Genomic DNA, 22,100 nt, shown 5'->3' with positions numbered 1-22,100 from the left:
ATTATTTTTTCTTCATTTTAAGCTTAAATACAAAATGGGGTGGGGGAGAACATTTCCATGTGCACAGCACAATATAAAGGATTCAATATAAAGCCATGAATTCAAAGAAAATTTTAATTTTTATTGTTTCTATTCATTTTTAAGCTTAAATACAAAATGGGGGGGAGAACATTTACACGTGCACAGCAGACCTAATGAAAGGATTCAGTATAAAGCCATGAATTCAAAGAAATGTCTTTTAAAAAATCCAATAGAATAACTGTAAAGATTTTGTTTCATCTTTGTCTATAAATGTTTCAAATTGCAGGTCTACTATTTTAGGAAAGACTTGAACAAGAAACTGACAAAATAGGAAAAGAAAAAACAGCAAAAATACTTTGCACTACTGATTCCAAAGATGCCTATTGGGGATTTTAGGTGTCAATTTCTCTCTCTCTCTCTCTCTCTCTCTCTCTCTCTCTCTCTCTCTCTCTCTCTCTCTCTCTCTCTCTCTGTTGATGAACCACAAAACATGATGAACTGCATTCTCTGCTGAAATTGACAGCATTCTGCACAATTCTCCTTTTCTAAATGCTTATATCCTGAAAATGACAGTGGCTGTCACTCACATCCAGAGGCATCAAGACTGCCTGGGTTAATGGTTCCCTTGCCTCTGAAGGCAGAGTCAAGCCACGGTGCTACCCCAAGTCTTTGTGAAGCTAACATGATCAAATGGAAACAAAAAAGCCTTCAGCAGGTGCTTCAAGAAGCAGCCTCTAAGTGTGTTCCCAGGACCGTGAAATGTCATTGTGTCTAACTCTGTCCAATCTTAAATAAAAACTTTGTCCTCCAACAAAGATAACCAGACTAGTTGGATAATGAGTGCATTGCAATCAAATGCACCAATTACCAGGACAAGGAGCCTGGGGAGCCTTGATATCACAAATAACGCCACAGGAACTGTCCATTCATGACTTCCTTCCTTAATCATTGCTTCTCTTTCTGGACTCAAATCAGAGCACCGGTTAAGTGTGAAACAGTACTGGCTGCATCAATTGTACCTCAGCTTCTGCTGATGAAGCACATTGCTCTGAGAGATGGGTTTACCTCTAATTAAGGCATGTGGGTCATTCCCTGGTTCTGCTGATGCTAAGAAATCTCTTTTGTGACATATGATGAAATATAACTGTGTGAAAGAGGTCAGTGGGCCAAAATTGATTTCACTTAATGGGTAACTCATAGGTTAAAATAACTGGAGTATAATTCTAATGTGATACCTGTTGTTAAAATTTATATGTGTGTGTGTGTGTGTGTGTGTGTGTTATACATACACACACACACACACACACACACATATATTTCTCCCTTGGATCCAAGAGAACTTGGTCTAAATACCCATAATATCATCAAATTAGAATAAAGAGTCTAGTATCTCAGGGCTCCTAGACAGTCACTGTTTGGAGATAGAGTGTGCTTGCTGTTTCTTCTCCATAAGGGTTTATGTCATATAGATTATAACAAGCGCAAAACAATCATTCACTTAGAAGAAATAAAGGGAGTACCATCCTGCCATGTAATTAACACATCTGCCACATTCACTCATATGCTACACTAATTACACGTGTTCGTGTTGTTCTTGTTCCGTAGAATATAGTGCAGAGTTCTGTACCTGGGGAAATGAACAGTCCACAGAAGAACTGAACCAATCACTTTGACCATTTTAATGATCAATAAGGATTGCTTCATTGAGCAGAATTGGCCATGATGACGTCTAGTCCATTAGAAAGAGCCATGTTCAGAGGCTGTGTTTGGACCCAGACAAACACCTTGGCAGTTTGAGAGAATCCGTTTCCTGGTAGCATCCTGATCAGTCTAAAGACTCCCTAGGCAGTCAGTAGTGCTAGGCCTTGGGAGTTCCTTGTCCGTATAGACATGTCACAAAAGCCAATGTTCGATTATAATCTTTTATTTCTCCAATATAAAACTGAGATTTCAGAGCCTTTAGATGTAATCTATTTGTGGTTCTTCAGGAACTGACCTGGGCCTGTAATATCCCCAAAAGGTTCATCACTAGGAATACCTGCCATGTCAAACCTTCAGGAATAACAGGATCTCTACCGAGGCAGTGCCAATTGACATTAATACTTAGTTACCACTTGTTCCTGGGTCTGTTTTTCTAGCACAGATCCTATTATTTGTTTATCAGATTGTCACCCTACTGTATGTTTCTACTGATTTTGAGAGTTTAATTTAAGCTTACCATGGGAATAGCCCCTGATAGGTAGGCAGAAACTCATCATAGTTCCTAAAAGGGAATACATTCCAAGATAATGAATGATTATTCCATTTATAACAGTCTGTTCATTATAAGGGTCCCTTAACCAGCTGTATATGGCATTACTAGGTTAATCCACCCCTCCATAAGGCTGAGCTCCCCAGACATTCTCTTTGGGCCCTAGATAAGCTAGGCAAAACTATCAAATGTTCTTATAGTTGGAAGACTTTATTGGAATTCTGTCTTGTACAGAATGATAAACATATCTCCTCTCCCCTTCTGGCAACATGGGAAATGATATATCACAATGCATTGCATTGACTATATAAACAAGAAACTTCAGCCATTGAGAACAGTGAGCTTTTTGTATTTACACTAAAATCCCCAAGTCTACCCCAGAAGATTCATGCAGAAACAACTTTAGATATTAATCAAAGTCATTAATTTCCCTGCTTTATTAATACTTTTTCTTCTATTGTACCAATCTAAGTTTGGTAAAGAACAATTAATTTTGCCATTCTATGTTTAGTTTTGGAAGACCCGTGCCCAATTTTCTAGTTCCTTATTCTGGTATGGTATCAAATTATAGTTGTTGATAACTAAATACCATTCATGTGCAAATTAAATGGCTAGTTATTCATATTTCCCATCCTGCTTTGGCAAAACACATCCACACTCAATCACAGGTCACCAGAACCGATGGATGTATATTATTAAGGGGTTTTGCCTGTTAAAAAACATCTAACACTGAACCTATCTTCCAGAACAAAGAGAATCTAGGCATATGCAGCTCAGTGGTGTGCATCCTGAAGCTCGGGGGAAAGTAAGATCTTTCCTGAACCCATAGCATGAATTATTCACATGTTCTTCACAGTCCAGGCTGCAAAGTGAGTATGTAAAATGAGCCTGCGAGGCTTCTCTCTGGGAAAAATGCCAAGAGCCCTGCCCATCTTCTGAGGGCACGCCAAGCAGTTCTGTGGCTCCTCGATGCCCATATCTTGCCTTCCAGCAAAAGTAAGACACTTTCTACAAAGAACACAGATTCCACAGGTGGCTGCTGAATTTTGAATAATGGTTCCAGGTGATCAATGGCTTAGCTCCAAGCACAGAAAGATAGTTCTGTACCCATTCTGTCTGTATATATACACTGAATATGAGGATAAGATACAGGGTTCCTTTTCTCCCTTTCTGTAAGATGCCAAAAGAAAGGGTTTAACAATAAGATTATTTTAGAAAAGGATTCAGGACTTTATTAACATGTACCTATTTTTAACAGGATTTTGTTGTAAATAGGTTGTTTATATATATATAAACACAAATGCTTGTTTGTTCATTATTATTAAGCCAGCTGAGGATGTGTTGAATTTCTGAATGTCCAACCAGTCAGCACCAAGGTTGTTTTTTTTTTAAAAGGAAGATAATTCATATTAGGCAAAAAGCAAAATAATAATAATAATAATAATAAAATAAAACATAATCACTAGCACCACTGACTAGGATAGGAATATAGATTAGACCTATGATTTCATTAGTATATGGAACCTCTGGGTGAGGAAACCCTCTCTTTACCAATGTACCAATTCTCTGCAATGAATCTTATTGAGGATTGGCAGGAACACTGAGGGCTTATGACTTGCTAAGGTTAACATGGCCAGTATGCATCAGGAATAAGACAGAATTCTAGATCTCCTTTGCTCTCATGCTTTCTATTTAATACTCCAGATTGTCTTTTACCATTAAATAACAAAAAGAAAATAGTAGGATGAATCATAGACATTACTTGAGATACACAAACATTTCCACTTTCAAATTTTGCTTTGGGAAATCTGCCTTGTTACCCAAATCTGTAAAAACAGAAGAAATGCTAGGTTGGGCCCATTAGTAGTTACAATCAATGTTAGCCCAAACACTATTTTTTTCTCAATCTATTTTTAAAATTTTTTTTAGTAATCGCTTTTTATTTTTCAACATACACGAAAATATAGTTTTAACAATCAACCTAGTGTTCTATATTCTGTCTCCCTCTTCCCCCTTCCCTAGACAGCAAGTAATCCAATATAGGTTAAACAATTCTCCTAAATATATTTCCATATTGATCATGCTGCACAAGAAAAATCAGATCAAAAAGGAAAAAAAATGAGAGAAAAAAAAACAAAAAACAAGCAAGCAAACAGTGACAACAACGAAGGTGAAAATACTATGTTGTTATCTATATTCAATCCTTATAGTCTTCTCTCTGGATGCAGATAGCCCAAATACTTTTGAAAGAAAAGAAAAGAACTTTCTACTTTGAGTTTCTCTAGGTTTCAGAGCATATAATGAGATGCAGAAAAAGTATTTGACAAAATCCAACATCCATTCCTGTTAAAAACACTAGTATAAGAATAAATGGACTTTTCTTTAAAATGATCAGAAACATCTATTTAAAACCATCAGCAAGCATCATATGTAATGGGGACAAACTAGAACTATTCCCACTAAGATCAAGGGTGAAACAAGGTTGCCTACTATCACCATTACTATTCAAAATCGTATTGGAAATGTTAGTTTTGGCAATAAGAGAAGGAAAAGAGATTAAAGGAATTAGAATAGATAACGAGGAAACCAAATTATCACTCTTTGCAGATGCTATGGTGGTATAGGAAATCCTAGAGAATCAACTAAAAGACTAGAAAGAATTCACAACTTTAGCAAAGTGGCAGGAAACAAAATAAATCCACATACATCATCAGCATTTTTATGTATTACCAACAAAGTCCTACAGCAAGAGATACAAAGAGAAATTCCATTTAAAATAACTATAGATAATATAAAATATTTGTCAAAGCAAAGTCAGGAACTATATGAACACAGTTATAAAATATTTTCCACAAAAATAAAGTCAGATCTAATCAACTGGAAAAATATCAAGTGATCATGGATAGGCCAAATTAATGCAAAGTATAGAATGAAAATCATTTTTGAATTTAAGAAATCTTCAGCTTTTGCTTAACCCTGTCAGTGATGAGTAGCATCACAGAATTTTATAACTGGAAAGGATTTTAGATTTCATCTAGTTAAATACTTTTATTTGACATAAGAAGTTAAGTGTTACAAAGGAAATGATTGGTTCTCTTTCAATGACAATTTGTTAGTAGAGAAGAATCAGGACTAGAAGCCAGGGGTTCTATTTCTAATCCACAATTTTTTCCACCACATTTTGCTATGTGGCACTTTTGCTAGAAGGCAAGATAAGAAACTCTTTCCAGTGATGTTTTCCCTTCAGACAGATACCCTTCATTATCAGAAATGAAGAAAACCATCTGTGTACAAGGTATATTCAATGAAATTCTGTATCCAGGTTCCAGAATTGATCTATTTCTAAGTAATCAGTCTCCTACTGGACATCTTCCTTTAAAAAAAAAAAAAAGAAAAAAAAAAAGCTTTTATTTTTAAAACATATGCATAGTTTCTAAAATTCTCCCTTACAAAATCTTGTGTTCCAATTTTTCTTTCTCCCTCCCTTCTCCCCATTCCCTGCCCTAGATAGCAAATAATTCAATATATGTTAAACATGTGTAATTCTTTTATACATTATTTTCACATTGATCATGCTGCACAAGAAAAATCAGATCAAAAAGGGGAAAAATGAGAAAGAAAACAAAAATGCAAGCAAACAAAAAGAAAAAAGGAGAAAATATTAGGTGGTGATCTAGACTCAGTCCCCACAGTCCTCTTTCTGGGTACAGATGGCTCTCTTTATCACAAGACAATTGGGACTAGTCTGAATCCCCTCTTTGTTGAAAAGAGCCACATCCATCAGAATTAATCATCATATAATCTTGTTGTTGTGTATAATGTTCTTTTGGTTCTGCTCATTTTACTTAGCATCAGTCCATGTAAGTCTCTTCAGGCCTCTCTGGAATCATTCTGCTGATTATTTCTTACAGAACAATAATATTGGGACATCTTCCTGTGAGAAAAGGTCACCTAAATTTACTGTTCAGAGGCAAGCTAGTGCCTTTATTAAAAGATTGAATTAGATCACACTTACGGTCCCTGCTAGCCAGACAACTACAATTCTGTGTTCCTTCCCAAGTTCCTTTGGCCTCTGAGCTATAAAATCAGAGCAAAACCCTCAGAGCAAAAGATCACATAGCTACTAAGTATTTGAGGCCAAATTTGAACTCAGGACTTCCTGACTCCAGGCCCAGCACTCTACCCACTGAGCCACCAACTTTGCTTCTGCACTTAGGTTCCATATAAAAGGTAGTATGGCATAAAGGACAGAAGGCCAGCCTTGTAATCCAGGAGGTCTGAGTTCAAGTCTTGTGTCTGATACATAATAGTTATGGGATCCCAAGCAAATCACTTTTTTTCTTAGTGCCCCAGACTAAGTCACAAAGTTGCCCATTTGTAAAGGTGGAAAACATTTCTAAACTAAAAGTTTCTTCCTTAGATGAAACCACAAGTCTAATAAAAAAAAAAATCAACATTAAGAAAATAATTTTAAGTGTGCTGTTTGTGCCCTTTTGACTTTTTCTTACATCTGTGTATTTTTGTTTTGGTCATTCATTTCTTTTTTGATGCTTTTGCACAAATTCAGTTTGTTGAACTGAATTCCCATGAGATGTTTTACATCTGTGTCTTGGCAGATAGGCTTCTAGATATTACTTAGATTATTAAAATATTAGATAAAAATTGGGTAGTCAACATAGAGGAGATGGTTTTATCTCCTTTATGTTGACTACCCGATTTTTATCTAATATTTTGACTGACTATATTTCTTATCTTTTTCTTTTTTCCTCTTATTTTTTGACTAGGCAGTTGGGGTTAAGTGACTTGCCTGGTATGTATTAAGTGTCTGAAGGCAGATTTGAACTCAGGTCCTCCTGACTCCAGAGTTGGTGTTTTATCCACTGAGCCATCTAACTGCCCCTTACTGTTTTTCTAAAGCAGCAAGTGTGCCCCTCTTAAGCCCTGCTGACAACAGACAGCATGCTATATTTCAGAGAGGGCAAAATTTGAAATCAGAAGACCTTAGTTTGAGAAGCTGCCACTTTCTGTCCTTGTGACTATAAGGTCTGAGTCTCAGTTTCCTTAAATGTAAAGTGAATATAATAATACTTTCACCACCTATCTCACAGGGTTGTTGTGGGGATCAGTTGAGACAATGAATGTGAAAGTGCTCTATAATTGTAATGTATTACAAAAATGTCAACTGGTATTCTCTTTATAAGGTTGTTTTATTCCTACAACATTCAATGTGGAACAGGCTCCAGATATGAAAGAAAAAGTCTAGTCTTACTCAAAGAGAGTACTCTATATGGTACTTTGTTGATAGTGTTTTGACAACATAATAAAAAGTTTAAGGAAGGAATTGTGTTCCTTGATATTTAGTTCCCTAGGCCTCAGTTGCTTCATCTATAAAATGAGGGGGTTGGATTATCTTGACCTCAGAGGTCCCTTCCAACTTTAGAACAAGTATCCTATAATTCTAAACTTTGTTCTTAAATCTACAGTGGGGACCCACCATTGCTCTCCTAAACACACATGTAATTAGCCTTTCTATAAAGACAATCAAGGTTAAATGCAATGTAAAAGCCTGGACCTTTTTATTATTTGAAAATGTATTATCAGTGTAGAAAATAATAGAGACTTCTTTAGGCCATCTTATTCCCTTGAACCCACTGGACTCTCAGAGCTTCTATTGACTTCAAGTAGGATAAATAAGAAGCCAAAGAGAAGAATTTGAACAAGTTTTCAAAACTGTTCCTAAGTGTCCTGAAGGGTTGGACCTATTTTCATTTAGAGAAATTCCTGAAGATTTTCCATTACTATAAATTCATAACCCCAAGATTCAGTCAAGGCATAGACCAAAAGCAGTCATGTTATATCCACAACTACTATTTCTCAAGTTCAGCCTACTTACTCAGCTGTGAAATGTCATCTGAAAGTGTGCTGACATCTTTTAAAGTTAGGAGGGGGAAATTTTTGAATTTTTCTCTTGCAGAATTCTGAGAATTAGGCCTTGATTCTTACAAAGTGGGTACACTACATTCCAATAAAATAATGATTCAGATGATGTGAGAATTCCATTCATCCAGTAAAGAAACCTATTTTAAGCAATATTTGATCAACTCAAACAGCTTGGCATAGTATCTAATTCTGTTTCATATTAGAACTTAAGTAACATTCTGAAAGACTACATTTATATTTGCCAAGTCTCTTGTGTTTGTTTTAGCACCTTTCCTATAGTTTGTCTACAGTTTCACTAAAAAATCTGAATGTTGTAGTCAGTGTCTTTAAAACAGATTTTGAATATAGAGAGACATATTGTGTTGATCTTTGGGGGACCAGGATAGTTAAATGTTTTAAAAAAAAAAAAAAAAACTCCTCAACAGATGGATAGCCACTAGGTAATGATTTTTTGTTGTTGTTTTTGGCCATAGTAACTCATTAAACTGATTATTTACTGAAGAAGGATAGTGATCATATGGATGAAACTATGGACAAAACCATCAAACCTGAATGGTAAAGATTTTCAATGTTTCCGAAACACACAAAAAAGTCTGTTTTAAAACTTCTTTAATGAAAGGTAGTGATGCATTCCTGTAGCTGTAGCTATCTAGGAGACTGAGGCTGGTGAATCTCTTGGAGTAAGTAGTTCTAAGCTGTAGTGAGCTGTGCCAATCGAGTGTCCACACTAAGTTCAGTATTAATATGGTGAGCCATCAAGAGAGGAAGGGTCCATCAGATCCCCTAAGGAGTCCAGATCAGAAATAGAACAGGTCAGAGTTCCCCTGCTGATCAATAATGGGACTGGGTTTGTGTCCCTGATACTTCTTGCTTGGCCAAAATAGAGATACTCAGTCTTTTTTTTTTTTTTTAAATATGTCATTTTAGTTTCATATCATTACCCATTTTCAGTTCAATTCTAAGTTGTTGTGTAATAGTGTTCATTGTCTCACATGATAACTGACACTTAATTTATTGTGTGTCCAGGTGGCAGTGAAGTTATTTTGAAAGTGGCTAATTTTATGGTTGTATATAGCTCTTAACAGTCTCCAATAGTGATAAGCCTCCTGTATTCTTTGTTAACCCAGCAATAATAGTAAAGTCAATGGTACATTTTTAATCTGTGGTAAAAAAAAAAAAAATGTTTAACTTTCAACCATCATTGGAATATCTGCACCATTCTGATGCCTTTCCTACAACCTTGGTTAAATGATCATAGAATTTTTTCTGCAATCATGTCAAACTAATTTATCTATGTATACATAATTTGTATATTTAAAAAATTAATTCATACTGTGTTTTAACAGTTTGCCTGAGCTGTCTCTGGTTTCTAAATTTTGTAATGTGTTCGTCAAATAAAAAGCATTGAAACTGTGTGGATGTTGCTTACTTCCTTGTTTGAAACATCTTATAATTGAGTGGAATTTATTTATGACTTTGCCATAGAAGAAAAGACAGGGGGCAGACTCCTTTCTCTGATACACATCATCTGAGCCTCCATATGAAGAAAATGCACATGCAAGGAATTACAAATGACGCTAACTAACTATAGCTGACCCTGTCTTGGGGGGAAAAAAAAGCAAAGGCCTCAACATATTAGACATCTTTTCAAAGTAATAGCAGCTGACATTTGTATGGTGCTTTATGCTTGGCTTATTATATATACATTCCAACTAGATCCTCACAATTACCCTATGAATTAAGTAGTGAAGGTAATATCCCCATTTTGTAGATGGGTAAACTGAGAAATTAAGTGATCCATTCAAATTCACCTAGGCTAGTGATTCATACAATAGTGATTTAAAGCTACTTGTTCTGAATTCAAATTATGTGCTTTATTTAACTATACACAAAGATAGTTTTAATGAATTAGTAAACAGACATTAAATTTTTACTTTCATTTTTACTACTTATGAAGCATAGTGTCTAGTCCTTCTGTTTTAATCCAAAATACATATAAAAAGATTCATCTCATAATCAGACTATCTGCTACTGATATTACAAAAATATGTTCATAAAGAAACTGCAAACCCCTAATTAAACTGATTGAATAGTTGGCTAGAATTTTTCAAAGAAGATACCTCAGGGACTTTTTAAATATTGCTGTTGTTTTTCAAATGTCCCTAAAGTCTAAACTCTCCTTATAATATCCAGATGTGCCAAACTTTTCTCCCAAACAACTCAAAAATACAGAGCCCTGCATGATACAATCCATTGTATTGTTTTCATTACACCAGTTACTCCCTATTGTCTCTGGGAACAAATATAAGCTGTTCATCTTTCAAAGCTCTTTACAGCTTGGTCTCTACATAGTTTTCCTATCCTTTTCTCAAATTTCTCCATCTTTCTTTGCACTCAGTGGTTCAGCCATTCGCAATTAATCACATTTCTCACATATGATGCTTTATCTTCTCTCTCTACTCCTTTGTGTTGATGGACCCCATATAGGTTCTCCTAGCTTCATCTCTGCCTCTTGGAATAGTTTTCTTTACAATCCCACTCCAGTACCATGTTCTTCATGAAGCTTTTCCTGATCACCTCAGCTACTCACAAAATCTGATGCTGTTTGAGTGGTCTAGATTAGTGGCTATAAGAGAATTGTTTAAAATCCCCTTTAAATTGGCCACAGGTTTTAGGAGTGATTCACTCATTCCCGAAATATTAGTTGCAAAATGAAAGTTTATTGTTAGGAAGAAATCCGTTTAACCAAGAGACTGACTTCTATAGTGGCAGATCCATGGGGGGAAATGGAGTTTTGCACTGAGAATGCAGTTCTCAGTGGACAAAAGGTCCCTGGCAGCAAAGGGAGTTACCAGGTCCATCTGCAAAAAACCTTCTTGAAGGAAGCTGTTATATTGGGACTTGGTCGGGGTTGGAACAGCCCAAGTTAGCTCATCTAGGAGCTGGGTTTCAGCTTGAGCTGGAATTTGAATAGAATAGATCTTTAATTGAATAAGCTTGGAATTCTTTTGCTCTGGGCTGAATCAGCCCCACCTAGATAACAAAATTGAAACTGTTTATCTTGTTTCCCTGGGGGGAGGGGGAGAGGGGTCCCTCACTGAGGCAGAGTTGAAGGATTTTTAGTTTCCAGGTCCCTTCTTCAAATTTATTGTATTCATTTTGTATTGATTCCTTATATACCAATATACATCACACAGACTCTGGACTTACTCTTCCAACTTCAACTTTTACTTTCAGTCAAGATCCTGAGATCTTAGGGTTAACTCAGTTGTTTTTTCATAATGCTATAGCTCAGAAGTTCCCATAATATACTTCTACCTAATACTTATTAGTTGATATCAATGAGTCATCCAAATTTAACTGACTTTAAGAATGGAATATTCACTAAGATAGTATAATAAGAATAGTGGGAATGAAATATCCTTCCCACAGATGCGGAGCGGGAAGGGAGAGCGATCCCCTCTGTTCATGTAATGCCGGAGAAACTGAGGCAAGATAGAGATAAGAGAGTTTTTTAATATTTTATTAATTGGAGAGCTTAATTGACTGGACAGGACTCTCGTCTCAAAGTATCCAGTCATGAATGGGGGAATGATAAACACTTTTATAGCTTTTCAGACAAAGGAAAGGAAGAAGAGCGGGAAAAGTTAGAAGCCTTGGTTCCGTCAGGATGGGGGGGGGGGGGGGAGCTGTAAATTTTTACTAAAAGCCAGAGTCAGAATGTTTGAATAACAGAAGTAAAGATGTCTTATCTTTTGGAATATTTTAGAGGGGCAGTGTCATAAATTCTTGGGGGCAGAAGGAGCTAGGAGCCAGAAAGTCTGATCTGCTCCTCCTCTCCCATTGACAATTTGTAACCTTAGAGCAAATGGTCCTCAGTCTTAATGAACCAGGGGGGTTTATGACTTAAGGGGACTGAGGCAGAACAGTTAAGAAAACTGAGATAGAACAATTCAGGGAAACTCAGTCAGGACAATGAGGGAAACTAGTGCAGGGAAACTGAAGTAGAACAGCTCAAGGAGACTGTGACATAACACTCAGAGATGCAGATGCAAATGTGAAAGAATTCGAAAACCCTGAAATCAGTGGCAAAAAGGAAGGTTTAGTTTTCACTAAGAAACTCTCCCTTAGTGTACAAATCTCTTGAGATTTGCAAAGAATGTGTTAACAGAAACCTATTTTATGAGCAGATCTTGGGGGCTTCGAGGGGGTTTGAACTGATTATCAGACCAAGATCTCCCAATTGAATGAAATCACTGTGAAGGCTTTTTTTCAGAATTTGGAGTTTCCTGAGTGGGGATCTGGCTACCCAAAAGATCAATGGTGGGGGGGGGGAGTTGATTTGCCCAAGATTTCCAATTGAATGGTGCTGTTATCTTAGAAAAAAGTCCTGTCTGGAAAATATGACCCCTCCCAGACCCTCTAGAGTGTGGGAGACCCCAATCTTCCTTCTTTTACAAATCAAAGGGGACACAGTTTCAGAGTGATTATTTTATAGATTAAAGAGGACACAATTTCAGAGTTCACTCACATCACCATCTCACCCCCACTTCAAAAAAAAAAAAAAGTTTACGAAATTCTGCCACCAGAAAATACAGAATCCAGGAAAAAGTGGACTCAAGTTTAGAGAACAATACATGATGTGGCTGAGAGGTAGCAGAAGCCTTAGTTGTTGGAAATCCTTTCCCCCTCTTCATGGAATACTCATGAACTTCCCGTTAGTCACTGAACGAGATGAGGTGAGATCTTTTAAGACAGTTGTGAAAATAGTGTAAAGCTTCATCTACTTCAGAGTTTGAGTAGACTTTGAAGATTGAGTCAAAGGCATACTTAAGTCCCCTTTCCTGCTACCCTCCCATGACATCATTTTCTCCCTATTTCAGTCAAATATGGGCAACTATGTACTTATTGGTCAAGTTCAATTTCTTGCATAGTTCCCTGTTTAGAATGTAAGATCCTCAGCCAATGAGGACGAGAGTCAGTGGTGGGAGGAGGTATTTTCGTTAGGGATTAAAAGAGTTAACCCTGCCCCAAAAGGTGCTTCCTCCCTTGTCTGCTGGATGGGTGGGATGCCCTTCTCTGGAGAATGTAAAATAAACTTTGCTTTGTTTCTAGAGAACTCTCCAGCTTTTTTTTTTTTTTTTTTTTTTTTAATTAAATGGTGACCCCTCACCATTTTTGAACCACACATCATGATGTAACTTCTCTTTTGAGTTCCTTGAAGAGTTTTCCTCTATCTAGTTTGCCCTTGATTCCCAATGCAGACATTGTGTCAGTTGTTCTCAGGATGCTTCTAGAACTAGGACACTGAACTGGAAGTCCCCAAATCTTTCGTCTCTAAAATTATAAGTTCTTTCAGATCATGTTCCTCCTCTGAGCAAGAGGTCCTCTTCTGACTCCCCCATCCAAGTGATTTCTTTTTAGAAGTTTGACTGGAAAGGTTTCACTACTAAGCTGTCACATAATCAAATCCCTACTTTCAACCTAGCTTGATAGTTTTATCCTAACTCCAGAGATCTTGATCTAGTCCCTCCGCCACTCTGAACAGATAGATTTCCTTTTCAATTCAATTGATAATACTGGTTGATTTGATTGAATCAACAGAGGTTTAGGTCTTTTCACACCTAGTTCAAAACTCCAAATGATTGAGATATGTTCTCAATTGATAAAAAAATATCAGGGCTGAGGGGTGGATTGACTGACTCATATATCCATATGCATATATACTTATATACAGATATGTACATATATATGCATGTTGTCTCCTCCATTAGAACATAAGTTCCTTGAGGTTAAAGACTAACCCTTTTGTGTTTGTATTCCCTGATCCATTTTAGCACAGTGTATACCACTTTAAGCAATAAATACTTTTTTTGATTAATTAATTCTCCTTCCAGCTTCCAAAATTTCTACAGCTAATATTGTTTGTAATAACAAGGAAAGCAAGTAAACAAATAGTTACTCAGGGCATTTGAAATTTGTAATAACAAGGAAAGCAAGTAAACAAATAGTTACTCAGGGCATTTGAAATTTGTAATAACAAGGAAAGCAAGTAAACAAATAGTTATTCAGGGCATTTGAAAAAGAATATAAAGAAAGCAGATTAGTCTCCTGAGCCTTTAAGAGTTTGTTAAAAAAAAAAAAACCAACACAAATGCATATATTTATTTCAAATTACATTACATCCCATTATGTGTAATGGAATGATGGAGGCTTTCTTCTTTCCTTTTATAGACTACTCATTAGGTATCTCTTCCTGATTCAGTAGCTAATCATCCTTGATACCTCACCACCTCACCCTCAACTGGTAGCCCTTAACAGGTGAGGACTAAAGAATTTAGGTTCAATAATCTTTGGGGAACTTGATGATCTTCAATCCCCTTTAAATAATTAAAGACTATTCACTCATATTGATTGAATAGTAGGAAAAAATTTTAACACCTAATTTACATGTTGTGTTTTCAGTCTGTTGACTGGTTAAAATACAACTGATGGGTCTGGGTCTCCTGTGATTTCATTAACTAAGGTAATAGTATTCAAAAGTAGCCACCATAGTATCCAGAAGCACCTCTCTAAAAGTATATAAAATGGAAGTGATCAGGATTAGAATACTAGCTCTGTGTGTTCTATCTCAGTGCCAAAGGATTTGTCCTTTGAGATGATACATCAATCCTTTATTGGGGGGGGGGTGTCTGTGTGTTGGGGGTGAGGGAAGAAGTGTCAAGGATGATTAGTAATTGAACCAGGAAGAGCCACCTGAAGAGGAGTCTATAAAAGGAGAGGAGAAAGGCTCCATCATCCCATTACAAGTAATGGGATGTAATGTAAAGCACTGACAATCCTTGTTGAAATGGATCAATTATTATTTATAAAATGAGTTCCCAGCCACTACCAGTCTGATCATGAGATTAATGTTTTCATTTGAGAGAAGGCATCTGTTGTACTAGTCTCTGCTCCTTAGGGAGAGTTAAGCTAATTCTGCCTCGCCCTTAACCCCCTTCATCCTCTCATATCTATTTTCTCTACACTGCTAAACACTACTATACCCAGTCAGTGTGACTCCACAAACTTCACAGTCTGGCCTCAAGCCACTTTTCTATTTTTATCCATATGTACAAAATTAATGAAGATACCCAGGTAGCTTGTAGTAGAGTTTGACCTACTAACTATTTTAGTAAAACATGCAGGCATCCATGTAGGGGAAATGCAAGAGAAATATTTTCTTTCCATCTCTCACAGCAGATTTCACTTAATAATGTTTATGATTCACATGTAGACCAGCAATAAAACCAACAGAAAAAAATAAACTAATATCCAAATGTAATTTAAGATTACAGCTTAAAATCTTCAGTAAAAAAGGAATGAATGTGATTTTTCAAACTAGATTTTATCTAAATATTTTCTACAATGCAGGCACAGATCTATTTACTACTTAATGGGATCTTGGACACAATATTTTACATCTCCAGACTTTAATTTCTTTTTTTTTATTTAAGAAACATTTCAATAGTATATTATTTTTCCAATTACATTTAAAAATAATTTCCAACATTCATTTTTGCAAGATTTTGAGCTTCAATTTTTTTTCTCCCTCCCTCCTCAAGACAACAAGTAATCTGATTATAGGTTATGCAGTTATCTTAAATACATTATCAGTCATGTGATAAAGGAAAATCAGAACAAAAGGGGAAAAAATAAGAAAAAAGCAAACAAAAATGATGAAAATAGTATGCTTCAATCTGAATTCAGTCTCCATAGTCCTCTCTCTGGATGCAGATGTTACTTTCCATACCAATTCTATTGGAATTGTTTTGGATCACTGTATTTGCTCAGAAGAATTCTAATATAGTTGATTACCACATAATCTTGCTGTGACTGTATACAATATTCTCCTGGTTCTGCTCATTTCACTCAGCATCGGTTCATGTAGGGCTTTTCTGAAATCACAGGCTTTAGTTTCTTAGGGAACTGAGGCTCTGGAGAGTTAAATGACTTGCCTAGAATCATAATATAAGATTTGAACCTAAGTGACCATGATTCCAATTCTAATACTTTTTCTACAACACCATACCTCAATTATCTTTATGTTAATCAGATGTTCTTAACCTCTTGGTGTCATGGATCCCTTGAATAGTCTGGTGAAGCCTATTGACCCCTTCTGAAAATCATATTGTTAATGTGTCAGAAATATATGGGATGAGGAATTAGACAACAACAAGATGTCTTTTGATGAGGCAACATGTATGTCATATTGGACATCTAAGAAATTTTAGAAATAATAGCAATATAATTATATATATATATGGTTTCTACTGATAAGTTTATTCATACATTCATAATTGAGAAAATATAAGTTTGGTTAGAAATGAACAAAAATAAAGAAATATTTTTCCCATTCAAATTCATAGGCTCTTAGTGGGTCATGGACCCCAGATTAAGAACCCTAATACTCTAACTGATATCTAAGCTCCCTTTTGAGTTCTAATGACCAAAGGTTTTGATATCATTAAAAGAAATAAAAGAACCTTTTTTGAGATAAATTGAAATTGCACACATAAAAATTTGCTAGTTTTTTTTTTAATGAATCTCTGGTAAAAATTAAAATGTGACTATGATCTTGTGAAATTGACCATGATTATGCAACCTTAAACACTCTCTTTCCAATTCTCAAATTTTTCTAACAGGTCTGACCAAGAATTTACTGTTCTAGTAACTGGCTCTTTGCCAAGTTTCTTTTGGTTTGTTTCAAAATTGTTGGACATTGAGTTTATGTGTAGCTTTTCATTGTAGTAACAATTTTATTAGTAAATAAAATAACTATGAATATTTTTGTACAGATACATCTTTTTGTCCTTTTGAAAAAAGGTCCTGACAAAGAGATTCTTCCTTGGGATGAAAATTACCAGTCCTCTAGGTAATTTCTCCCCATTGCTTTAAAAAACTTAAATTCAAGCTTCCTCCAAAGTTATATTCAACAGGTAACCTGATGGAGCAAAACAGTGAAGTGCAAAAGAAAAGTCTTGTTTCTGCTTTGAATTATTGATCATTTAAAGACAAAGTGAGGAAAATAATAACTTACTTTTATGTACCTTTTTATAGGATTTGCAGAATGCTTTCTTCACAACAACCATGTGTAGAAGGTGGAACTTTGGAGAAGTATATTTGAAAAAAGTATACTTGAAGCAAGGTGTTAACTCAGTGATATTGATAAGATAATGGTTCTCTAGTTCATATATATCTAGTATGATATAATCACTCTAGATTGGCTTATACTCAGTATACTGTAATGATGTAATTATGATAGAGTATTTAAGAACTAGGGACAAAGTCAGACTGGGATGGAGACTAGTTGAGATTTGCAGACTGTCATACTGCTTGAGGAGACTGGCTCAGACTGAGACCGGGTCAGACTATGACAGACACAGACTGAAGGAGACAATAAAGACTTTGGACTCTATTCCTGATGAGACCAAGGCCCTTCTGAAGGACCTCCAGAAAGCTAGCCTGGATATTACAACCATGTGAGGTATAAGTACAAATGTTGTCCTTTTACAGAAGAGGAAATTGAGGCTCTGAGAGGTTAGTTACTTTCCTGCTCTTAATTACATGGGCAAATGAAAAAGGGAATGATGTATCTAACGTTGAAAGGTTTTTTCCCCTCTTGTTCTGCACTAAATTCACTTTAAAAATTTTTGTATTTATTTTATTTTTTAAAATAAAAAAAATTAAAAAAAAAAAAAAAAGAAAAACAGAAAAGGAATACAAAAGAAAAAAGAGTATTGACAGGTGCCCAGCAGAAAGTTAGAGGATTCAAAATATATAACAATGAATTACCAGATCAAGAAAGTATATGTATGTATATATATATACACATATATATATATACATATATATATATATATATATACACACATTGCAGAAGAAATTATATTTATGAATATCCATTTTTTCTTTACTTCCTTGTAAATTGTTTTGTTCTCTGCTGTGCACCTTACCATATTTACTTTATTCTTTCCCCCCTTTCATCCTCCCGACCCCCAAGCAACCTATAGTTTAGAAAATATATATTTATGTATACATATATAAATATATACAATCACACACATCTTTCCTATCTGACTTTGCTTTAATTCTGCTCCTTAACTTGTCTTGCTATTACTTAACCTCTCCCCATTCTTGCATCCCTCCCTTGTCTTCTTCCCACATCCTTTGCTTCCTCATGTCCCCATCTCTCCCCACTTATTTCTTTATAGATTTTGGAGTATGTTGGTATGAGATATATATGTATGTTTCCTATTAAATTCCTTCCCGATGTGAATAGTTTTCAAACTATAAGCCTTGCTCCCTGCTCTATTTCCTTTGTGTCTTTTCTTCCTCTGCACCTCATTTGTATAGTATAATTAGTATTTTTATCTTAATTCTACTAATCTTTCCTTTGAGCTACCATATTGTTGATGTGAATGCTAAACATCTAGTATACATTTCCCATGTTTTTTTGTTTGTTTGTTTGTTTGTTTTGAGGCTGGGGTTAAGTGACTTGTCCAGGGTCACACAGGTAGGAAGTGTTAAGTGTCTGAGACCACATTTGAACTTGTTAAATATTATGGGTAATTTTGCTGGATATTATATTTTTGTCGGAAGGCCTAATTCTTTTGATTGTCGATAGATTCGATTCCAGGACCTGCAGTCTTTTATTGTAGTTGTTGATAAATCTTGTACAACCCAATAAATTTGAATTGTGTTTTTCTTGTTTCTTGAAAAATTTTCTCTTTGATCTGGGATTTTTGAAGTTTGGCAACAATATTCCTGTGTGTTTTCCATAAAGGATCTCTTTGAGGTGATTGGTGAATTTTTTCCTATTTCTACTTTCCCCTCATGTTCTATCACTCCAGGACAATTTTCTTAGATTATTTCCTGCACTATTGTATCAAGGTTCTACTTTTTTTTTTTTTTTTTTTTTTTTTTTTGGTCACAACTTTTAGGTGGTCCAATTATTCTTATATTTCCTTTTTCTGATCTGTTCTCCAGATCTGTAAATTGTTTATAAAATGTTTCACATTCTGTTCCATTTTCTCAGGCTTTATACTCTGTTTTTTTGTGTTTGTTTTTTTTTTAACTTCTTGGTCTCTCATAGCTTCACTGGCTTCCCCTTGTCCAATTCTAATTTTCAAAGAATTATTTTCATCTTTGAGACTCTATCTCCTTTTCTAGTTCGTTAACTTTTTTTTTTCATAATCATGTTTTTCTTGAATAATTTTTATTTATTTAGTTAGTTAGTTTGTCCTCAATATCTCTCATTTGATTTTTAAATTCTTTTTTGAATTTTATATATATTCTCTGGGGAAGAAGCCATTTCATGTTACTCGTTGAGGTAGAAACTTTTTTTTTTAATTCAATGTCCTCCTCTGAAGATGAATCCCTATCTTCCCTGTTTCCATGATATTTCTATGATGGGGTACTTTCTTCTTTGCTGGTTCATTATTTTTTAATATGAGGTATTAGTGTAAGCACCTCTTATTTTGGGTGTTCTAGCTTCATTTGAGCTCTTCCTTCTGACCAGGAACCCCAAACCAAGAGCTCTACTCTCCTGCAAATGCCCATAGCCAGTAGCATCTCTGCCCCACTGTTTCTTCACTCATCTGATGATGGTTCCTTCTTGCACAGGGTTGCATCTCTGCAGAACAGGTAGACCTGGTATGTCTGATCAGCCAAGATTCCCTCAATCTTCCCAGATTCAGACCTACAAACTCCAAAAACAGTATGGGAGGCCAAAGTCTTTGATTCTAGTGGATGCTCCAGCCACACCCAGCTAGCCCCAAGGCTTCTCACGTGGTGTTTCAGAGGAGCTAGCCCAGAGGTGTTTGCATTTCATAAGGGTTAATCCTAGCCTGCTGTCTTTCAGATCTTGTTGGGTTGTACCAGGAGGACCCCTATTCTGCCCCAAATCTTAATTTTTCACCAGACTGTTTGCCCTGAGCTACAAATTTGTTCTATTTGTGGAGGAAATCTGGAGAACTTGAAATTTATCAACCTACTATGTCATCTTTCCAGAATTCTCTCTCTAAATTCATTTTTTAACAAACAGATCTAGGGCCATTTACATGCTTTTCCAAATAAAATTTTCTTTGCTTCCAATGAGACTTAGGGAATTTCCCTGATATTTTTCTTCCAATTCTACCAATAATGGGGAATATTATGCTATTAAACCATATCCAACCTAACAAACTATTCAAGCTGCAAGCTTTGCAATTCAAATAATTGTGAATAGCACACTAAATTATTCCATGATTTTATGTGAATATATTATATGATGACAATCATTAACATGTCCATCTTGATGAAGTATCCACAGATACATGGAACAGAACAGAAGTCCTGACAATTTTCCCATCTTCTCTCAATGCCTTTAGATTATTATTCATATAATATGATTCATAGTGTTCCTCTCTATTCCATTCGATTCTCAATCTTCTCAACTTCCTTGATTTTATTTGAAACTTCTTCCTCTTCCAAGATTTTGAACTCTGGAATAACTTATTCATTCAGCATTTTTTAAATTGGTATTTCCATTTATTCACCTCTTATTCTCTTTTTAATCCTTTAAAATGTGGTTTCCAAACTCATCATTCAACTGAAATTGCTCTCTCCAAAATTATAAATGAATGATCTCTTAATTTCCAAGTGTTTTGAGTCATAGCCGTCTTGACTTCTCAGAAGCATGGTTACACTAGTGAATATCTTTTCCTGGATATTCTTGTCTCTCTAGATTTTTGTGACACTGTTCTTTCTGGGTTCTCCTCTTGCCTATCTAACTCTTCTTTCTCAATCTTTATTATTGGATCTCCATTGTTATCATCATCTATGTCATTCCCACTAACTCTGAGTATATTCATGGATATGCTGATAAATGTTTAATAACCAGCTTTCCAGTGGGGGAAAATGGAAATACAACATACTTAACAGGTTAATTTGTATCATTAACATTTTATCCATCAGTTTCTTAAGGTAATCAATGCAACATGAAGCCATATTTGTAGTTTTTGCCAATTTCTGAGGTATAAATGCTCACACTAAAAATTTTTAACAGTTAATTCTCTTGAACTAGTAAGAATTAACTCAAAAATGTCCCTGGGTATACATCTTTCCTCTGTCTCTTTCCCTCTCCCTATCCATTTAGTGATATCATCAGCTCCCATGGCTTCAATGATCATCTCTATGCAATGAAGCTGAAGCTATATATTTAGCCTTAGACTCTCCTGAACACCAGTTAAATTTCACCAATTATCTGTTATTTTCCATATCTTGTAGTGGAAGACATGGAGGCTTGTGACCACCCAGATAACTGGTCACCAGTCTTATCTTATCCCAGGTCTTCAGACGTCTCCAGCCACTGCCTCAGCGAATAGTAGTTCTTTGTTCAACAGAGCACCCAGACATAGGAGCTTGTGAGCATAAGTCTTTATTGTACATGATCATGATGAGAACTAGATAAGGGGTGCCTAAATGAAATCAGGTTTAATTGCGGTCTAGTGGCAGGTTCAGGGTACAGGGAGTCAAATAGAGCTCCCCTGCAACCCCTTTGGATTTGGCACAAGGATACAGAGTTAAATGAGGTCTAGCAGTGGCACAAGAGTCCCCTGTAAAGGAATTTACAGACCCGAAAACCTAGATTGATAAAAGAGGTTTATTATGGGGTTTGGAAATAAAGTTTAGTTAGTAAAGTTGAGGGTAGAGATAAAAGGGCACTGGAAGCACAGTGGGCAGAAATCCTGACATGGCCGGCATAAGGATGCCATGTTTGGGACCTCTGCAAAGAGTGGACTCCAGTTTGGCTCTTTTTATAATCTAAAGGAGCTCGTGGGTGGAATCCCAGGTTGGCTTCTGGCTT

General features: G+C 35.8%; 1 protein-coding gene across 4 annotated transcripts in view; it reads left to right on the top strand.

The window, feature by feature from the left end:
- Nucleotides 1-6,950, top strand: part of RASGEF1C (RasGEF domain family member 1C) — a 187,719-nt gene extending 180,769 nt beyond the window's left edge. For 3 of the 4 annotated variants that reach the window (XM_074292324.1, XM_074292328.1, XM_074292325.1), the window contains one exon: nt 308-6,950. In XM_074292324.1, the coding sequence (XP_074148425.1) occupies nt 308-332 (25 nt within the window). In that variant the 3' untranslated portion in view covers nt 333-6,950. The remainder of the gene's footprint in view (nt 1-307) is intronic. The other variant, XM_074292327.1, reaches the window with a different exon arrangement.
- Nucleotides 6,951-22,100: the final 15,150 nt, after the last annotated feature.

The sequence above is a fragment of the Sminthopsis crassicaudata genome, chromosome 2, assembly GCF_048593235.1.
Source record: "Sminthopsis crassicaudata isolate SCR6 chromosome 2, ASM4859323v1, whole genome shotgun sequence".
Lineage (NCBI taxonomy): Eukaryota > Metazoa > Chordata > Mammalia > Dasyuromorphia > Dasyuridae > Sminthopsis > Sminthopsis crassicaudata.
Note: the sequence above shows the minus strand (reverse complement) of the source record. Positions and strands in the feature narration are given on the sequence as shown.